At 48.2% G+C, this 21,464-nt stretch overlaps 1 protein-coding gene across 8 annotated transcripts in view; it reads left to right on the top strand.

The window, feature by feature from the left end:
* Positions 1–21,464, top strand: part of LOC144772352 (sodium/potassium-transporting ATPase subunit alpha-1-like) — a 3,188,308-nt gene that overhangs the window by 1,389,298 nt on the left and 1,777,546 nt on the right. For all 8 annotated transcript variants that reach the window (XM_078656610.1, XM_078656616.1, XM_078656614.1 and 5 more), the window contains one exon: positions 9,012–9,146. In XM_078656610.1, the coding sequence (XP_078512736.1) occupies positions 9,012–9,146 (135 nt within the window). The remainder of the gene's footprint in view (positions 1–9,011; positions 9,147–21,464) is intronic.

The following is a 21,464-nucleotide window of genomic DNA, read 5'->3' as shown; positions in this document are numbered from 1 at the left end:
GACTTGGGACAGGCTTGTCTCACACTTTCACTGGCCCCATATGAATGAGAATACCAAGGAGTTTTGTCGCTCCTGTGTCACTTGCCAAGCCAGTGGTAAGTCAGGTGGCACAACAAAGGCCCCCCTCATACCACTACCTGTGGTGGGGGTTCCCTTTGAAAGAGTGGGGAATGACATTGTTGGTCCAATGGAACCCCAGACAGCATCAGGGCACAAGTTTATACTGGTGGTGGTGGATCATGCCACCAGGTATCCTGAAGCTATTCCCCTTAGGACCACTACAGCACCTGTAGTGGCAAGAGCCCTCGTTGGAGTGTTCTCCAGAGTGGGTTTCCCTAAGGAGGTAGTTTCTGACAGAGGTACAAACTTCATGTCAGGATATCTGACTGCAATGTGGAAGGAGTGTGGTGTGAACTACAAGTTCACCACACCCTACCACCCACAATGCAATGGGCTTGTTGAGAGATTCAACAGGACCCTGAAAGGGATGATTCATGGACTACCTGAAACTCTTAGGAGAAGATGGGATGTCCTGATCCCCTGCCTCTTATTTGCTTACAGAGAGGTCCCACAGAAGGGGGTTGGCTACAGCCCTTTTGAACTTCTGTATGGGCATCCTGTAAGAGGACCCCTGTGTTTGGTGAAGGAAGGATGGGAGAGACCTCTCAAAAAGCCTGCAACTAACATAGTGGACTATGTACTTGGTCTCCGCTCCAGGATGGCTGAGTATATGGAAAAGGCATCTAAAAACCTTGAGGCCAGCCAAGAACTTCAAAAAGCTTGGCATGACCAAAAGGCTGTTCTGACTGTGTACCAGCCAGGACAGAAGGTGTGGGTGCTGGAGCCAGTGGCCCCAGCAGCGCTGAAAGACAAATGGTCTGGGCCCCACACCATCATTGAGCAAAAGGGAGAGGTTACCTACTTGGTGGACCTTGGAACTCCCAGGAGCCCTCTCAGAGTGCTCCATGTTAACAGGCTCAAGGCATATGTTGACAGGAAGGACATGAGCTTGCTCATGGCCACAGATGAGGGACAGGAGGAAGCGAGTGACCCTCTCCCAGACCTGCTCACTCAGAATCCTGATGATGGATCAGTTGATGGTGTTGTCTTTTGTGGCAGCCTCACTGAACATCAGCAACAGGATTGCAGGCAAGTTCTGCAATCCTTCAGACATATGTTCTCTCTGACACCCAGCCAAACTGATTGGTGTACCCATGATGTTGACACTGGGGACAGTCTGCCTGTCAAGAGTAAAATCTACAAACAGCCTGATCATGTTAGAGACTGCATCAAAACTGAAGTGCAGAAAATGTTGGAGCTGGGAGTCATTGAGCCCTCAGATAGCCCTTGGGCTAGCCCAGTAGTTCTAGTGCCAAAGCCTCACACCCAGGGTGGTAAGAGAGAGATGAGGTTTTGCGTAGACTACAGAGGCCTCAATGCAGTCACTAAGCCTGATGCCCACCCAATTCCAAGAGCAGATGAACTTATAGATAAATTGGCTTCTGCCAAATTCTTAAGTACATTTGATTTGACAGCTGGGTATTGGCAAATCAGGTTAGCTGAGGAGGCCAAACCCAAGACAGCATTTTCTACCCCTGGTGGGCATTATCAGTTTGTGGTAATGCCCTTTGGTTTGAAAAATGCACCTGCCACCTTCCAAAGGTTGGTGAATCAAGTCCTCACTGGGCTGGATGACTTCTGTGCAGCACATCTTGATGATATTGCTGTCTTTAGCTCCACCTGGGAGGATCACCTGGTCCACCTGAGGAAAGTGTTAGAGGCTCTGCAAAAGGCAGGCCTCACTATCAAGGCCACTAAGTGCCAGATAGGGCAGACACAGGTTGTATACCTGGGCCACCTTGTAGGTGGAGGCCAGGTTCAGCCACTGGAGAGTAAGATACAGGCCATCAAGGACTGGACTCCTCCAACCACCCAGACTCAAGTTCGAGCTTTCTTGGGCCTGACTGGGTACTATAGGAAGTTTGTCAGAAATTATGGGTCCATAGTGACCCCTCTTAATGACCTGACAAGCAAAAAGATGCCAAAGAAAGTTCAGTGGACAGCAAGCTGTCAGAAAGCATTCAATGACCTAAAGCAGGCCATGTGCACAGCACCTATCCTAAAGAGTCCAGATTACTCCAAGCCATTCATTGTCCAAACAGATGCTTCTGAGTTGGGTGTGGGGGCTGTTCTGTCTCAACTGAATTTTGATGGTAATGATCAGCCTATTGCTTTCATTAGTAGGAGGTTGACACCCAGAGAGAAAAATTGGTCAGCTATTGAGAGGGAGGCCTTTGCTGTGGTCTGGGCCCTGAAGAAGCTGAGGGCCTACTTGTTTGGCACTCACTTCACCATTCAGACAGACCATAAGCCCCTCTTGTGGCTAAATCAGATGAAGGGTGAAAACCCCAAACTGCTTAGGTGGTCCATTTCCCTACAGGGGAGGGATTTTACAGTGGAGCATAGACCTGGTACTGATCACAGCAATGCTGATGGGCTCTCCAGGTATTTCCACTTAGAGCAAGAAGACTCACCTGGTCAAGGTTAGTTTATTGTCCCAAAGTTTGGGGGGGGGGGTCATGTAGGAGAGTAGGGTCTGCAATCCTATGATCACCCAGATTTTTGCTTTTTGCTGCACTGGTTTACGACTTTCCCTGGCTGTGGGCCTGCTAATCAGACCCACAGCCTAGCTGTTCTCTCTATCCAAATTGTACTCAGGTACTGAATTGGCACTGGGCCCTCTCCAAGTCCCTGTACCCAGGGCTGAGGTGCACCCAGAAGTCTCCCAGGGGCTGAAGCATGTATTGTGCCACCCCTGGATTGACTAACTAAACTGACACAACTGGCTGCACGACAGCTGGGGCAAGGTGGTGTACTCACCCTTTGCTTTAGATATAGTATACCTATATCTAACCCTAAAATGGACACACAGATCTCCTATCAGTCACTCCTATGGCAGGCCTTAACAATCCTGAAGGCAGAGTGCTTGGAATCGTGTGAGATGGTGCTTTGGCATGAGCTGAGCCTGTCTGCGGCTTTCGGGATCTATCCCTTAGCCGTTTCCATGATATCGCATACCATATACTCTTAAGTGCATTATAATCCTCGCGGTTAAATGCCAACTCTGGTATCGCTTTATCAAAACATGTCGAGTAAGGTGTCATACGAATTGGAATACTAACCCCTCGCCAATTCTGGCGACGGGGTTAGCATTCCACCCTTCTAGAGGGACACGACATGTATGTAACCCCTAACCCCGGTTAAAGTCAAACAGAGCCTCAGCTCCACAAAATGGATGCTGCCACCGAGACACAAGTCTGCCCTCCTGCTGCTGGGAGTCCTCCCAGAGCAGGGGATAAGGACAAAGGGTTTCCTGCCAGGGGCGGTGCCAGCACCGTCCCAGACAGGATTTTGTGTATTGTAGGTAGGCAGGGCTTCAGAGGAAGGTGACTGCACGTGGCACCCCGGTGCTCACTGTGCATAGGCTGGCTTGAACCAGTTCCAGGGACACTCCAGACCCTGTGCTGGGGAAAAGCCCGCCAAGGAAGTGGGTGTAACCACCCCCCTCCTGGTCCCACCCATAGGGCAGGACCTAGTCGCGTGCCAGCCCCCTTTTCCCAGATAAAGGTAGGGACTGGCCCCCTTCCAAATCAGATCATCTTTGAATCCTGAAACTACTTTCTACGAAAGGAACTCAAGACTTCTTCCTAAGATTTCTCCCTTGTGGCTAAGGAGTAGTCACCCTGCATCCGCAGGCACCATCGCAAGAACACTGCGGTCTGCTGTAAGTCCTTCCTCCGGAATCCGACTGCCCAGCTCGACGAGAACCGGCTTCCCTGGCACCTCTGACCTCTACCCACCTCTACAGCCCAGCTGAGAACCGTGGGTGCGACGAGACCTCGAGGGACCGGCCATCTGCAAGACTGCACGACTTCTGCACAGCAAGCCCGCCGAGTAAATTCCTGGTGAGTGCTTTGGGGTCCGAGAAGCCCCGACCCTGAGCAGCTCCAGCACCGAAGTGCAGCCTCCCAGCATCTCCACGATCTGCGTGGGGCCCTTCTGCTTTTTGCTGCTCACCGCGTTGTTTGGCTACTAGCCCGCTGGCTTGTGGCCTTCTGAACGACGCCCGACGACATCACTGCTGCTGGTCTGGTTGCTCCAGACTGGCCCTTGCTCCCTTCCCGAAGAGGAGCACCCCGGACCCTCCTGGTCCACTCCAGACGCCATTTTGAGTCCACCGCGTGGGCTTGAATTAGCCAAGGCTTTGTTGCCCAATCCGGGTACTTCGACGCCGACAGCTTCATCCATCGTGGGACAGCTCGCCTCTCCATCCTGGTCGCCGACAACGCCTCCTGGTCCGTGAGATCTGCCGAGCCAGCGTCGCCCACTCACCTAGTCGAGGTGACTACCATCCGGTGCCCTCCTGGTGCCCACTGACTACTGGCTAGTAGTCACAAACTTGGTCCCCTCTGCTTTCAGGTGTCATCCATCTTCCAGATCCAGGCTTGGATCAACTCGAACTATCTTCACTGGTCGCCTGCCAGCATCTTTCCTTCCAGGCTCCTGGTCCGGCAACGAGGATTCCCGACGTCTTTTGAGACATATGCAGCTGCAGCCCCTGGGCTAGGTAACTTCGGCATTTCGGTGCCCCAGCGTAGCCTCACTATCCAAGGGTCAGGATCCACTGTCGTTTTCTCCCTACCAGGTCGGGTTCGCCCGTGAACACTAACTTTAGCGTTACTAGCTACCATAGACTTTGTCCCGCATCCCGCGTGAGAGTGCACACTCTGCACCCGAGTCCCCTAGGCCTCCTAGAAGTAATCTAACGATTCCCTAGTCAAGTCCTAGCGATTCCAAAGCCTATTAGTACTGTACTTACCTGCTAGTAATTTCGCATTCCACTTTTAAAGTATATGGTTTTTCGTGCCCCTCGGGCATTTGTATATACTGTGCTAACTTAAGTATTTTCGTAAGAGTTTTGTTGTGTGCCTAGCACCCTGTCCTCATAAAGAGTACAGGGTTGTTGTGATTCTAATAAATACACTGTTTATTTTCATAACACTTGTGTGGTGTCCTTTCACTGGGTGTTCAAGGGGTAATGTGATGGTAAAACAGCTGGCTTAACACGCCCTCTAGAGTCTTAGCCTTAGACTGCTCGTATCCATGCTACTAGGATAGCTGGTCTATAAGGTTGACTTACAACCAATCATCAATAAGGGTTGTTTGGACTGATACATAGTGATCACTAGAATAGTGAGCACTGCATATCAGGCCAACTTCTCACAGGGAGTTTCCAGAATGGGGGTGGATGTCTGCTGACTTGTATCTTTCCCAGGTTGCCGTTATTGGGGCGTGGCAGGCGGTGGGACAGACATGTTTGGAGCAGTGAGGGGCGATGAAGCCTCGTTGCCTCGTGGCCGTCGCAATGTCCAGCCTGGCTTCTCTTATCATTTTCATGTTTCTTATTACGGGCTTATTTCTAACGTTTCTTGTTTCTAGGACAATCAAATGTTTTATCATTAAGTATTGTTATCGTTTCCTTATTCGTTATTTAATAAAAATTTCATCAGTGGCCTACTGATTTCGTTTTCCTATTCCTTTCTTTCTAGTTTGTTTCGTGCTAAAGTTTCTGTTAACAGGATACAGTGATCACTTCGTTATTATTGCATATGTCCTTTTCACTAGGGGTGCTCTCTGGTCGGGCCAGATGACCTACCTCTAGTAAATGGTCCGGGTGGAACTGGTTTATCAATCAGTGGGGACGGGCCAGATGACCTACCTCTAGTAAATGGTCCGGGTGGAACTGGTTTATCAATCAGTGGGGAGTAGATAGGCATGACAGATTACAACGGGGGACAAAGGTCCGCATTACCTACCCTTCACTACTTGCAAAGACTAGACAGAGTATTTCTTTTCTATGTTATTTGCAAACAGAGAATACCTCCAAAAAGAACAAATTCCAAACAGTCAATGTTCGGACACCCAATCAAATCAATGAGGAACGAAATAGGCACGACGGGTTACAATGGGGGCAAAAGCCTGCGTTACCTACCCTTCACTATCTGCAAAGGGAGAGAGAATATTCCTATTCTTCCCCGTTTGTAGGCAGAGAAGATCCTTAAGAGAGCCAACTTCGAACAATTCACTGTTCGATCAATCAATGGGGGAGAAAAATAGGTATGACGGATTACAATGGGGACAAAAGTCTGCATTACCTACCCTTCACTATCTGCAAAGGGAGACAGAATATTCCTATTCTTCCCCGTTTGTAGACAGCGAATGTCTCAAAGAGCAACAGAGCAACCAATCAATCAGTGGGGAGAAAAATAGGCATGACGGATTACAACGGGGGACAAAAGTCCGCATTACCTATCCTTCACTATTTGCAAAGAGAGAGGAACGTTCCTATTCGTCGCTGTTTGCAAACAGAGAATGTCTCCAAGAGAACCAATACTTCAAGTAGCACCCAAGGCTAAATGAAGCAATCAATGAACAATACCAGTATCTAAATACCGTTTCCAATATCAATAATCAATCAATCAATCAGATGGATAAAGCCATCGTACCAATTAGACGTAAAGACGTCCTACTTAACCTTACCCGGACCGGACCGTGTGGACAGTTCTTCGCCTTCCTTTTTCCAGCGCCAGATCGTTCTCTTTCTCCATGTTTTTACCGCAGCATTCCTGTGGGATTCCAGTCAGGACAATAGGTCACTTGAGAGAGGTCCGTTCGGAATCGGTGAAGTTCATTCAATCGGCAGCCGGACGAGGGCCCTCTCAAGGCAGGTATACTCCAATCATTTAGATGTTCACCCCATCGTCTGGACCTCTCTTACCGGACCTTATGTCGCTGATGGGCCCCGCGTTGGGACGCCAATTGTGGAAAAGTCAGCCCATAACACACCTGATGCCCAGGCTGCTGGCGCAGGACGCCTCTTAGTTCCCATCTTGAACAATTACCAAAATAAAGAGACGGGCGCTGGAGGCAGGAAAACAAGAACAGAGTTTTATTTCTCATGAGGAGAGCCTGTCATTTCGGACACTCTCATAGTGTCTTCAGGAGGTGCTCTAACAAGTTTCTCTGAGGCTTCGTCTTTTATACACAGGTTTATGGCACACAGACATCCTTCATTACAATCAAGACATTGTGAAGTATGAAGATATTCCAACACGTGGCTACAGTAGGGGCCCTGATCCTCCATACAATAGGAGGGGGCTGTCACGCAGCTGAGTGTTCTGCTGATTCTTTGGAATGTGTGCGCCTGATCGAATCTCAGGGGGTGGGGAGGTCATGATCAATAGTAGCCCCCTTCGAAGAGGGGCGAGTGCATACAGTAGTGGGCAATAAACTGTATCCTCAGGCTGAGGGATGACCAGCGGTCCGTGCAGACAATCAGGCTCAGAGGAAGGGGTCATCAAAGGAGGGGTATTCATGGAAGAAAAGGAGGTGTTGGTCAGGTGCAGGGTGTGATTCCCAGAGACAGAGTCATGCGGGAGGGGAGGGTTCATGACTTGTGCATGTGAGAGCGGGGGCGGTCAGGGTGCATGGGGGATGCTAGCAGGGTCAGGGAAGGGCGCTGATGATTGATCGCGAACAGGGAGACCATGGCACCTAAAATGGCTGTTGTATATATGTGCGCATGGGTCTATGCTGGCGGGATAACACAGTCAGTGTTTTGCAATATCCGTTCTGCTTACGACAAGAGGTACAGTGAACACAAATGAACGCCGCTTATGTACACATACATTTGCCATTTTCAACACAGGGTCAGACTGATTTGCATATGGCCATGTCTGAACTGGGGTGGCGGAGTGAGCTAAAGAATGGTGATGGATTAAACCCAGATCAGTTGACTGGGGGTGAGTGTTTGATTTGCTCAAGAGCTCCGTCCATCTTCCCCTTCTGTATCGCTTTGGGTATGCTTGTAGGTCATATGGTAACAGCAGATGGGTGGTTTTAAAATGGGATAGTACAGAGGCTTAAGTATACTATTTAGTGATGTGGGAACAGTAGCTGGGTGGTCTCAGAATGAAGGGGTACAGAGTCTTGAGTATACTTGTAGGTGATGTGGGAACAGTAGCTGGGTGGTCTCAGAATGAAGGGGCATAGAAGCTTGAGAATACTCATTAACTGCTTCAGTGCTACCGCGTTTACCTGCTGTGCGCTGAGAAAGGAGTAAATGGCTTGTTTGTGACAAAGCCAGCTCGTCATGAGCGCAGGGCAGGTAACGCCCATGACGAGCTGGCTTTGTCATTAGCGTCGAAGTGGTTAATGATGTGGGGACAGCAGCTGGGTGGTCTTAGAATGAGAGTGTAGACAGGCTTTAATATACCCATTAGTGATGTGGGAACTGCAGATGGGTGGTCTTAGAATGGAGCAAAGAGGCTTGAGTATACTTGTGTGTGATGTGGGAGCAGCAGATGGGTGGTCTTAGGTTGGAGGAGTACAGAGGCTTGAATTTAGTTGTTAGTGATATAGATATATAGATGGGAGCATCAGAAGGAGAGAGTGCAGAGGTTTTAGCATGTTACTTTATGACATGGTAGTTGGGGATGAGATTCAAACTAGAATGTATAGAGTTTTGAGTACAGTGTTTTTGGCCTTTGCACTGTCACCTGGGCTGCTCTGAACGCCATTCAGGCTTTCTGTCTTCGGGGATAAGTTAATTGGAGTACCTGGAAAGAATTAGAATGACAAATGTACCACTTTTCCAATAAAACTGTACCTCAACTTTTAAGAATATAAGCTTTAAGAATAGTGTTGATTACCTGCGATGAGTGCCCCTTTTGTCATGGGAACAGGCCTGTATAAAGTGAAGGGCAGTAAAGAGTCAGGTGGTAGCTGAAGTGTGGTATGTTGAGATGAGGATTAGAAGTGGCAGATTCCTATGTGACTGGAGACTGATCCTATACCTTGTATTGATTTCTGAATGTCAGTTCTCTTGAGTATTGTGCAACATAATGACTGTTAATCCTTTTGACGTTCCTTTCTCTTCTCCCCTCTGCCAGCAAGCCCTTGTGATCCGGAATGGAGAGAAGCAGACCATCAATGCAGAGGGCGTTGTAGTCGGTGACTTGGTAGAAGTGAAAGGAGGCGACCGGATCCCTGCGGACCTTCGCATTATATCTGCCTCTGGCTGCAAGGTGAGAAAATGCCAACAATTAAGGAGCTATTTACAATAGTAAATTTACACATGTAGATTTACTCATGTATAACTTTACTACCTAGAACCTGAAAGGAACAGCCCCACAGCGGGCTTTGAAATATTTAGGAGTAGCCATCAGATGTTGGTGAGCAGACCTAAGGGGTCTGCCAGGAGTATAGAATGAAATTATTTTACGGGTGTAGAGTGCCCCCATGCCATGTAGAGCTTTAAACGCCAGAACCAGAGCTTTGAAGAGTATTCTGCAGTGGACTGATAACCTGTGCAGTTTCTTCAGATGATGGGAGATCAGGTCTCTAGGACCGAGGCTTAAGACTGCCCTCGCTGCCGCATTCTGCACGACTTGCAATCTGTTAAGCAGGAACTCCAGCAGGCCCAAATAAAGGATGTTGGCATTATCAAGCCTGGAAGTAATGAGAGCCTGTACCACTGTCTTCCTATTTGAAATAGGTAGCAGGAATAGAAACCTGCGAAGCATCTTCAAAAGGCCAAAATAGGTGCCTGCAACTGACTGTACTTATGATTTCATGACTAGGGTCTCATCCAACGTTACACCCAAGTTCTTTGTGATCTTAACTGGTGTTTGAGGAGGGGACATATCTGGAGGCCACGATTGTTTCCAGGCTTCCAGGGGGTGGGGGGGTGCCGAAGAAGATGATTTCAGACTTCTCTGAATTGCATTTAAGATGGTTCAATTAGAACCAAGCAAAACATCTCTCAAGCACTTATTAATCTTCTCCCCATTAAACACCTCACCCTTCTTGCACGTAAACAGCAGTTGGTTGTCGTCGGTATATGATATAATTACAGCCTCGCCGACTTCCAACAGTGAGGCCAAGGGTGCCATGTACAGGTTAAAGAGCACAGGGCTCAGAATGGATCCCTGAGGCACGCCCACACTCAAAGGAGGTAGACCAGCTGAGAACGGGGGTGACCTCACCTCTTGATGTCTAACCTCCAGAAAGGAGGACACCCACTTCAACACCGTGCCCCCAAACCCACACTCCTGCAATCTCAGCAGTAGGCGGTCATGGGGCACGGTGTTGAATGCCACGGAGAGGTCAAGTAAGACCAACACCGATTTGCCGCCGTAATTATGCATAACATAGGCACATCATAGGTAGATTAGAACCAGGAAGTGAAATAGCTAGAAGTCAATTGGAAAAAATTTCCACTAGATGACTCGTCCAAGTCATTATATATAGTCCAAGCTACAGCCAATCAGGCGACAGCCCCCTCCAGAATGTTCTCCTAAGAGTCTCGGGCTCTCAGATTTTCTACTGCACGTCGTGTGAAGGGAGTCTCCCTGAGCTCTGCTCAGTTCTTCTCAGTTTTTTCTTTGAAAACTCTTCATTTATGATGTCTTCTTCAAAGAAATCTCTCTTTCGACCTTATGAATCTTGTGGGAAGTTCCGGCTGTTTTCATAAGATCCCCCGCAAGAAGTGCATTTCTCTTCCAGGGGATCCTCATCAATAGTCATAAGCACTGAATATTCCCGCCCATGTGCGGGACCCCGGAAACAATATAAAAATATATATGTAAAAACACATATATCTAACTCCACATATATGTACGTACATATATTATTTTTCTCATACCAATGCAGCCCCAAAAAGAGGCTAACACAATGTAAAACCTTGTACATGTACTGCAATTATAAAGGAAACAAAGAACACATTAAATCAAATATCCTTTGAATTTTGTGTTTTGAGTAAAACCACTCATAACTCCTGAAAATTGCTCATTAAAAGACATTGTTAGCCTCAGGCTGCATTGAAAAGCAATAACATAGAAAATGAAAGCATTTTCAAACAAAAACCTGGCACTGTGCCTTTAAGGCAGCCCTGAACCCAGGCTTCCCATCATGCCTCAGTGGTGACAGTTAGGTCAGTTGTTCTTTCCGGCTCCTTCTGTCAGGACCCTGGTTAACAGCTCCCACCTTTTTTTGACTTTCTGTCAGAATTACTTGGTGTTTTCTTCAATTGTTTGATCTCACTCGATGGGTTTTTACCCTAGAGAGATAGTTATACCTTTTTTGGGCTCAAAAAAGGTTAATTTTTTTGAAAAATGCCTAAGGCTCTTTTTGACACCTGCCCTGCCTGTGGGCATAAGAAGGCTTGGTCAGATACACATCCTGTGTGTATTCGCTGTCTACCTGACTCTCATGAGGTAGCATCATGTGTCCACTGCCAGTCCTTGTCATCCAGAACTATCAAGGACAGAGAAAGAAGAAGGATTTATGTACTTTCTGAGAGAGGTAGGTCTCCAAAGAGACTTATGAAGAGGTTGACGTCGAAAAAAGTTCCGACCTGCTCTCCTTCGACGACGGGGTCGGCGTCGAGGTCTCCAACGATGAAGAAGGTGAGATCTTCAGCGTCGAAAGTCAAGAAAACTCCGCTGCCGTCAACCGGGCGATGTGCAGCGTCGAGAGAGAGGTCACCGTTGAAGCAGGGCGGCTCAACGTCGAGACCTCCGTCGTCGAAGGCTCAGGTAGAGTTTTCGACGTCGAAGCCTCTGCCGTCGCCTAGTCATCGGCGCTCGGCGTCAAGGCAGCCTCCGTCGTCGTCTGGCTATCGACGCTCGACGTCGAGGTATCCTCCGTCGTCGCCAGGTCATCGGCGATCGACGTCGAAGAAGCGATCAACCTCGAAGCATCCTCCGTCGTCGCCAGGTCATCGGCGATCGGCGTTGAGGGATTCTCCGTCGACGACCCATCGTCATTCAACGTCGAGGCATTCATCGTCGTCGAAGGACCATGGTATTTCGACGTCGAAGCTTCCTCTGTCGGCGTCACACCATCGACGCTCGACGTCGAGGCATTCACAAACGTCGGCAGGACACTCGCCGTCGAGAGATGAACAAGGTTTGACGTTGGAAAAGCCTTTATGGACTTCACCTCCTCGGAAGTCGACGTCGAGGCATGGAACTCCAGTGGTTCAGCCTCAGCCAGTGGCGCAGCAGTCTATAAGGTCGTCTGGATCTGCTTCAGCTGCGGAGGATGACCAGGGCTCGCAAGTGAGTGACAATCACGCTGCCAAGCGGAAGAGGTCGCCAGAGCAGAGGGACTCTCGCAGCCGCTCCAGGTCTGCGGCTGGCTCAGGTTCGGACTCTGGCCTGGATGTAATTATTTATAAGTCGGGCAGCGAGAAATCCAGGCATTCGCAAAGGGATGCAACGCCTCCATCACACTCTCCAGTGAAAGATTTAGCGCAAAAGTCGCCTACTGTCAGACTTTCACCGAGATGTTACAAGCCACTTCATCACTGGGCTACGGACAAGGAGACAGCGTATCGGATGCAGCAACCGCTCTCTAGGCCTAGAGAACGGTCATGCTCTCCGGTGAGGCAAAAAGAAAGATCACGCTCTCCAGTTCGCCAGAGAGAAAGATCACGTTCCCCAGTTTGCCAGAGAGAAAGATCACGCTCTCCTGTTCGCCGGAGGGAAAGATCACGCTCTCCAGTTCACCAGAGGGAAAGATCACGCTCCCCAGTTTGCCAGAGGGAAAGATCACGCTCCCCAGTTCGTCAGAGGGAACGATCGCGCTCCAGGGTGCGAACCAGCAGGCGTAGATCACGATCAAGAAGCACAAGGAGAGACTGAAGAACTCCTTCTACTTCTTCTTCCTCGACCCGCTCTCACAGAAACTACTCTCCTACCCTAACAGACTCTCCTTCAACGAGGGTATCTCCAATTGATGATATCTTCACTTTTCAGGACATACTTGGTAGGGGAGCTCTTAAGCTGGGAGTTACCTTAAAAGCTCCGCAGATCAAGACCTCAATAATTTTTGAAACACTACAGCATAGGTCTGCACCCAAACCTCTTCTGCCTTTGGTGACGGGGATTATAGAGCCAGTTATGGACGTCTTCTTAACCCCAGCGACGGTCAAGGCGGCTCCGGCAAGGATTCTTAAAAAGTACAAATCTCCAGAGGACTAACCGCTATTCCTCAGAGCTGATCCTCCCCCGGACTCGGTGATTATCGCGGCGGCGAGAAAGTCCAATGCAGTTGCCTCATCCTCCACTGTGCCTCCGGATAAGGACAGTAAGATGCAAGACTCGTGGGGAAGGCGGGTCTGCAATACATCAGCGGCTTTTCTCAAGGTTGCCAATGCGGAAGCCCTCTTGGGGCGTTATGACCGATCCCTGTGGGATTCTCTGCAACGTTTTGTGGAGAAACTCCCAGCAGAGGATCGTAAGGACTTTGAAGAAACCCTCCTGGAAGGGAGTCAAGTCTCCAACCAGGTGATAAGGGCCGCAGCGGATGGGGCTACCCTAGGAGCTCATGGGTATGCTCATGGGGTACGGCAAGGAGGTCATCATGGTTGCGCCTAACGGCATTAAAACCAGAAGCCCAAGCGCGCATATTGAACTTGCCTTTTTCAGGTACTTCATTGTTTGGCGCAAGTGCGGACGAAGAAATGCAGCGCATGAAGGCAGAGCTGGAAACTCTCAAGGCGGTGGGTCTTGAGAAGAAGAAGGAGTTCAAGAGGAAATTTTGCTCCTTCAACAAGGGCTCTACAAAGCAGCGGGTTCAAACCCCGAACTGGCAGAAGAGCCACGATCAGCAGGGGCAGCAAAAGTCCCAGTACAAAGGCAAGCGTAATTACAAGGGAGGAAATAATCAGCGCCAAGGCAACAACACCGGCAAGGCTCAAGCCAAGCAATGAGTCGTCTCTTCCCCCAGCGCCGTGGACCACTCCAGTGGGGGGAAGCCTGGCAAATCATTTGAAAGAGTGGCAAAGCATCACAAAAGACAGATGGGTGTTGTCTACGCTTCAGAATGGGTACTGTCTTCGTTTCAATCATCTGCCTCCACCGGTTCCCCCGATGTCAACATCAAATCATCAGCTGCACCTACTGCAAAGAGAAGTCGCCTCTCTACTCGAAAAGTCAGCTATCGAGGGAGCTCCGGTCTCTCAGAGGGGAAAAGGGGTGTACTCCCATTATTTTCTGGTAAAAAAAAAAGGACAGAAGGCAGAATACAGACCCATCCTGGACTTGCGAACACTAAATCTGCACGTCAAAAAGGAAAGATTTTGCATGTTGTCGCTTCACCAAATATATCCACATCTCAGGAAGGGAGATTGGATGTGTTCGCTGGACCTTCAAGATGCTTATTTTCATGTTCCAATACACCTTAGTCACAGAAGATTTCTTCGGTTCAGGGTGGGGACCTCCCACTATCAGTTCAAAGTCCTACCGTTTAGGTTGAAGTCGGCCCCTCGGGTGTTCACGAAGTGTGTTGCAGTGGTGGCAGCTGCTCTACGCCGCAGAGGGGTCTTCTTGTACCCATACTTGGACGATTGGCTGGTGAAAGGTCCTTCCCCAGTCAGCGTAAGAAATCAGTTCCAGACTTGTATACAGCTCTGCCAGAGACTAGGGCTACATGTCAACTTCGGAAAGTCAAAATTGAAAAATGTCACACTTGCACACTCTTATACAGCCTAACTGTTCAATTCCAGCGTGCTCTAGGGTGCACTCTCCGTGCTGGAGTGCGTCCAAATCAAATATCCACAGCGTGTCCCTTCTGGGAGACGTCCCCTAGTCACAGCTCCTCCCCGAAGGGGTATCTCAATTTATAATAAGTTCCAATTAGAAAACAACGTAGTTTAATTCACATTCGTTTATTTTTCTTTTATCTTTTTTCAAGAATTACTTCATTCTCTTGAATGTATCTCACTTTAAATCCAAACGAGTTTTGTTCAATGACATCCTTATAGTATATCCATCGTCCAATGCATTTTGGCTGCTAATGAGCCTTCATCAGGGATATATGTCTACAATCAAGAAAGTATAATACATGAGGTAACAGAAACTACTTATCGACAATAAGAAAATGAAATATGAAATAGTGAATAGACCAACGCCCCCAGAAATGAGTCACAAGGTAGCCAAAAAACTAAATTCCAGAAAGTAAATCAATTCACCCGTGGCTTGATCAAAAACAGTACATGAATAAATTCATTATTATCAAGTATATATTCACATATTCCTATGTCTTAGATAACAGTTAGGTGGCGTAAAGTAGTAAAATGAATGGCAGCTTTAAAAGTCATGGAGTTCTAACAATTCAATTTCGCGCTTGTCATGTGACCATAAAATAAAATAAAATAAAGTGACTGCAGGAAGTCGATTACGCGTTATTGCTATTACTACAAGCGTTATAAGTCAATAAGACAATCAGAATGGCGTAAATAATTCAAATTGGAACAAAATGTTCCTCCAAGCCTAACATTAAGTTAAACAATCGTAGACTTACATGAGTAAAAAGCAACAAGGCTTTTAATGTCCGCTCGATAGACTGCTCGCGTCTAAAGTAAATCGGCGTTTCTGCTCCCACTAAGGTATAGCCCGTAAACATAAAAAGAGGACTAAGCATTCTAACCGATAATATGAGTGCCATTTTGGAACGGAGTTTCAGATCTAGAGAACCGTTCCGATATAGGAATAAATATGAAAATTATAAGATCAAGGCAGAAAACATATCACCATAATGAAGAAACAATGAATCTTAATCAAATGAAAATATTCTCAAAATTGAAAACAATATAGTAGCAGTCAATCAGAGGTATTAGTAGCAAGTACAATGTCAATAAAGTTCATTGAAAATTCTAATTCTATAGGTAACAACTAAATTTGACCCTATCATTCATCCCATTGGGTTTTAGAGTGTCTAATTTGTAAATCCAAAAATGTTCACGTTTCAAGAGTAGTTTGTTATTGTCAACTCCTTCTTGTTTAGAAACTGTCTCCAAAATCAAAAACCTCAATTGACTGATATTATGTGCAGCTTCCTGAAAATGGCTAGCAACCGTGGATTTTATGGACTTGTTGCGAATGTTAGATTTGTGCTCATTTAAGCGAACCTTCATTTTACGCTCCGTTTTACCCACATATCCTTGTCCACAGGGACATTTTAGGAGATAAATGATGTTAGAACTGTCACAGGTAGCGTTGACTCGCAACTTGATATTGTATCCTTTGCTAGGATGTGTCATGGTGTTTCCTTTTATTATACAGTTACAGTGACTGCAATTATAGCAGGAAAGTCAGTCATTCAGCCCACCTAGAAGATCCATTTCCTTGGAGCTCTGCTAGACTTCGAAGCAGGAAAAGTGTTTCCTTTTGAGGAGAGACAATCATCAATCGCCCAGAAATGTCAACTGATTCTTCGCGGCAAGGCTCAGAAAGTGCGCAGGATTGCCTCCCTGCTAGGGTCGATGGCGTCTTGCATCTTCCTGGTCCCGAATGCCAGACTTCGAATGCGTCCTCTTCAGCAGGATCTGGAGGACAAGTGGGATCAGCAATCGGCTCGCTGGGACGATCACATCACCATCTCAGACGCAGCTCGAGCTTCTATTCCGTGGTGGACAAAAGCTGAGAATATGCAGGTGGGAGTCCTGTTCCACCAACCTCCCCATGTGCAAACACTGATCACGGACGCTTCCCTTCTGGGCTGGGGTAGCGCACATGGGCCCACTGCAGGTGCAAGGTCAGTGGTCACACAAGGAAAGCACTTACCATATCAACATGCTGGAGCTGAGAGCAGTACACCTAGCTCTCAAAGCGTTCCTTCCCTCAATCCAAGAGGCATCTGTGCTAGTACAGACGGACAACACCACCACGATGTACTACTTGAACAAGCAGGGGGGAACGCGCTCCCGGACATTGTCGTTGGAAGCGCAGAGGATCTGGCATTGGTTTCTGGCTCGCGGGCTGTCTGTCACGGCGGTTCACCTTCCAGGAGAGCAAAACGTGAGGGCAGACGCTCTAAGCCGTCATTTCGACGACAAAGAAGACTGGGTTCTTCACGACGATATGGTAGAGGAACTTTTTCAATCCTGGGGTCGTCCCACCATAGACCTGTTCGCGGACGACCAAAACGCCAAATGCCAAAGCTTCGCCTCCAGGTTCCACCGGCCAGGCTCGAGAGGGAATGCTCTTTTGATCGACTGGTCAAACAAATTTGTGTACGCCTTTCCACCTCTCCCGTTGATTCCGAAGGTGGTGAGCAAGCTAACACACTCGTGCACAACAATGATTCTGATTGCTCCCAATTGGCCGAGGCAGAGGTGGTACACGGACCTGCTTCATCTGTCAGTGACTCCTCACAAGAGGCTACCATGCAGGCCGGACCTGTTGTCCAAGATGGACGAGAGGATCTTCCATCCCAACCTTCCGTCACTGAGCTTGGCAGCATGGCTCCTGAGGTCATCCAATACGGCCATCTAGGATTGCCAGAGGACTGCATGTTCATTCTGAAAGAGGCAAGGCGTCCTTCTACCAGACATTCGTATGCATGCAAGTGGAAGAGATTCTATATGTGGTGTATACAGAATAGTCATGATCCGATCAAATGTCAAGAAGAAGCAGTTCTTACTTATTTGTTGTATCTGGCTAAAGCAGGTTTAAAATGTAATTCCATCAAGGTGCCCCTAGCGGCCATAACGGCTTATAGGCGGTCTCCTTCTCAAACCTCTTTTTTCCAGCTAGCATCTGTCAAGGACTTCCTGCAAGGGTTGAAAAAAGTATACCCTCCAGTGCGTCCTCCTTCTCCACCCTGGGAGTTGAACCTGGTGCTATCAAAGTTAATGGGTCCTCCTTTTGAACCCATTCACAAAGCTACTTTACAACATCTTTCATGGAAAGCGGCTTTTTTGGTGGCTATCACGTCAGCTCGCAGAGTGAGCGAGATTCAAGCCCTCTGTGCATCAGAACCCTATACGGTGTTCCATTTGAATAGGGTGGTGCTGCGGACGCATCCATTTTTTCTGCCTAAAGTGGTGTCAGATTTCCATGTAAATCAGACCATTTCTCTGCCCAGTTTTTTCCCAACCCCTCTACTCCAGCTGAGAGGGCTCTGCATTCTTTAGACCTGAAAAGGGTTTTAAAATTCTATCTTGACAGGTCTAAAGTGATTAGTCATTCTGATCATCTTTTCGTTACCTATGGATCGATCAGGACAGGCCATGCCCAAACCTATGGGATGGATGGACCACTATCTAATCAAAATCACCATGATGGTTAGGGAAACGTTCAACAAAGACGGGCCAACTCGACGCCTAAAGAGGCCGTTGCATAAACTTTTAATCAGCGACCTCCACGCCACTCTAGGAGAATTCCAGTATGAGGCAAACATGGATATCGATATGACATACGCTTCCTACCATGACTGGATTACTAGAGGACTAGATGCCCTCATCCCAGCCAAATGGACTAAGGGGCGCAGATCCCCCTCCAACCCATGGTACAATGATACAATGAAATCCATGCGAAAAGAATGCAAAAAAGCCGAGCGAATCTGGAGAAAGGATTACAGTGACAGGGATAAAGCATCTTATTTAGCCAAACAAAAACTTTATCATAAAGCTATGTGCTCCGCACGCGCCTCATTTTACGCAGAAGCAATCAACTCTAGCCCAAACCCCACTAAAGTTATTTTTAAATTGGTGCAAGAACTGCAGAGTAACAGAACCCCAGCCTCCAGTATTACCTCTGCGCAGCAGTGTGAGGACCTTGCCATTTTCTTCGTAGAAAAAGTTCAAAAAATTTACAGATCATTCCCCCAGCACTCTTCTGACCCGCCTAACTCTACTAACTCCACTACTGATGGCACCACGCTGATGCTCATACCAGAAATCTCATATGAGGATCTAACTAAACTCTGCAGGAAGGTTAAGTCTGGCTCCCCAGCAGACCCAATGAGGCCAGCTCAATTTATTCAATCTTTAGAATTTTTTCTACCTTCCCTGGCCTATATACTCAACCTTTCCTTTTCCTCGGCTAGTGTCCCGACTGTTTGGAAACAAGCCTGGGTCTCCCCCATTATTAAGAAACCCACCTTAGACCCTTCCAAACTGGAAAACTTCAGACCCATCTCGCTGCTCCCATGGCTGTCTAAACTTGCGGAGGCTCATGTAAACAACGTTCTGTCCCAACATATGGACCATAATAACATCTTGGACCCATCTAAAAACGGGTTCAGGCCGGGCCACAGCACTGAGTCTGCCCTCCTGTCCTCGACTGAACATCTCCGGACAATCCTCGATGCCGGTCAGAGTGCTGCGCTGATCTTACTAGACCTCAGCGCTGCCTTTGATACGGTTTCTCATAACATTCTGTTAAATCGTCTGGCGACAGTTGGGATTACCGGTCTTGCCCTGGAATGGTTCCGCTCATTCCTGAGGGACAGATCCTTCCGGGTGTCAGCTCCCCCGTTTCTCTCCCAGTCCCATTCCATCGGCCAAGGAGTCCCTCAGGGCTCCGCACTTAGCCCATCCCTTTTTAATCTATATGTGCAGCCACTTGCGGCAGTGGCTAAAGAGTGGGACCTAACGCTGGTGTCATATGCAGATGACAGGCAGCTGGTCATCACTCTCACCGAAGGCCCGTCCACTTCGGCCTCGAGATTTAGGGATGACCTGGCGGCAGTAGCCCAGTGGATGTGGGACAACTGCCTGCAGCTTAATGCAGGCAAGACAGAGGTGCTGCTCCTCGGGAAGAACTCCAGCTATTGGAATGAACACTGGTGGCCCTCGTTGTTGGGCACCATTCCACCACCTAAAACCTTGGTCAAAAATCTGGGCGTCTGGATGGACTCCTCGCTTAGTTTCCAGACCCACACAAAAAAGTGGCAGCTACTTGTGTGGGCCTGCTGAGGAGCCTCAACCCGATACTCGGTTTCTTTGACTCTAAAGTCCGCCAACTCATTATTCAATCCACTATCCTCTCCCGTTTAGACTATGCCAATGTCTTACTTTTGGGCGTCAACAAAGTGGAGATAGCGCGATTGCAGCGCGTGCAGAACTCTGCGGCAAGAGCCTTGGTTGGTCTTCCCCGCAGATGCTCGGTCCGAGCTACCATCCGAAATTTGCACTGGCTGCCCATTGAATCTCGTATTCAGTTCAAAACCCTCATCATGGCATTCAAGATCCTCAAATTCGGCTGTCCAGAAATTTTGCGCCCGCTTCTAACATCTTACGTGCCACTACGCAATTTGCGCTCATCAGGCCAGCTCCTTCTGACTGTACCGCGTACAAAGCTTTGCCGAATCGGCGGCCGCTCCTTTAGGGTTTTGGGAGCCAAGCTCTGGAACTCCTTGCCACTGAACATTCGCTCTCTGGAAAACCTGTCTGCCTTCCGGAAAGCTATTAAGACCCATCTGTTCCCCTCTCCTTAGGACTCCCTGTCTGCCTCCTTCTTCTCTTTGTACAGCTCTGGTTTTGGTTCTTTAGCGCGGGGACTCCTCTTTGCTGGGGCAGCTGTTGCGCTTTATCAAAATGTTAACATAACATAACATAACATGCTGCCTCAAATGTTCCATTTCCAGATGGATCGTTTCATGTATTAAACTTGCTTACCAGCTAGCGCAAAAACCCCTGGGGTTCTCTCCCAAGGCGCATTCCACCAGAGGAAGAGTTGCGACTGCGGCTTTTCTCAATAATGTGCCCATGTCTGAGATCTGTAAGGCGGCGACCTGGCGGTCCGTCCATACATTTACCAGACATTATTGTCTTGATTCTGACACAAGAGCAGATACCCAAGTAGGCCAAGCCTCCTTGCGGAATCTGTTTAACAGCCAGTCTGGGCTGTGATGTTGGGTCTTTTAAGGTAGAAGATGTACTTCTCATTTACCTGCAGGTGGTTGTTGGGCTTGCTATTCTATTCAGTGCTTATGACTATTGATGAGGATCCCCTGGAAGAGAAGGATAAGTTACTTACCTGTAATCCTAGTTCTCTTCCAGGGGTATCCTCATCAAAGTCATAAGCAACCCACCCGCCTCCCCAGGTAAATGAGAGCTGTACGTTTTTTATATTTGTATTTTGCCCTGACATCAGGGTTATGCAAAGACACACCAACTCGAGACCAGCTGTTCCACGCCACCGACTGGGGCGACTCGCGTTGGGGTAGGTCATTCACCCTGGCTGCTCGTGTTTGAGGTACCTTACCTTTTCGAACAGCCCCACGGGAACAGACTGCGGGGCCCTGTAGTGTTACTGCTAGGGTCTCCCCCCCCCCTAGAGCAGGACCAATTGGCCTGCTCCCTGATTGACCCAGTGAGGTTGTATCTTTCTTCTTTCTCTTTTTTTGTTTACCTTATTCTCACTGTGTAGTACCTAATACCCGAGGTCCCGAAGAATTGCCAGACAGGCAAGAAACATGTCGACCTTTTTAGAGGGTTGAGTTAGCCCACTGTAGACAAAGCAGTTCCTATCTCCCCTCCCACCATTTTAACTAAGGGAGTCAGCCACGTGAATAAAGTCCCTTGTGGACTGACTCACCTTCTTTTAAAT

This window comes from Lissotriton helveticus, chromosome 8 (genome assembly GCF_964261635.1).
Source record: "Lissotriton helveticus chromosome 8, aLisHel1.1, whole genome shotgun sequence".
Classification (NCBI taxonomy): domain Eukaryota; kingdom Metazoa; phylum Chordata; class Amphibia; order Caudata; family Salamandridae; genus Lissotriton; species Lissotriton helveticus.
The sequence above is the reverse complement of the archived record's forward strand: the minus strand, read 5'-3'. Positions and strand labels throughout refer to the sequence as shown.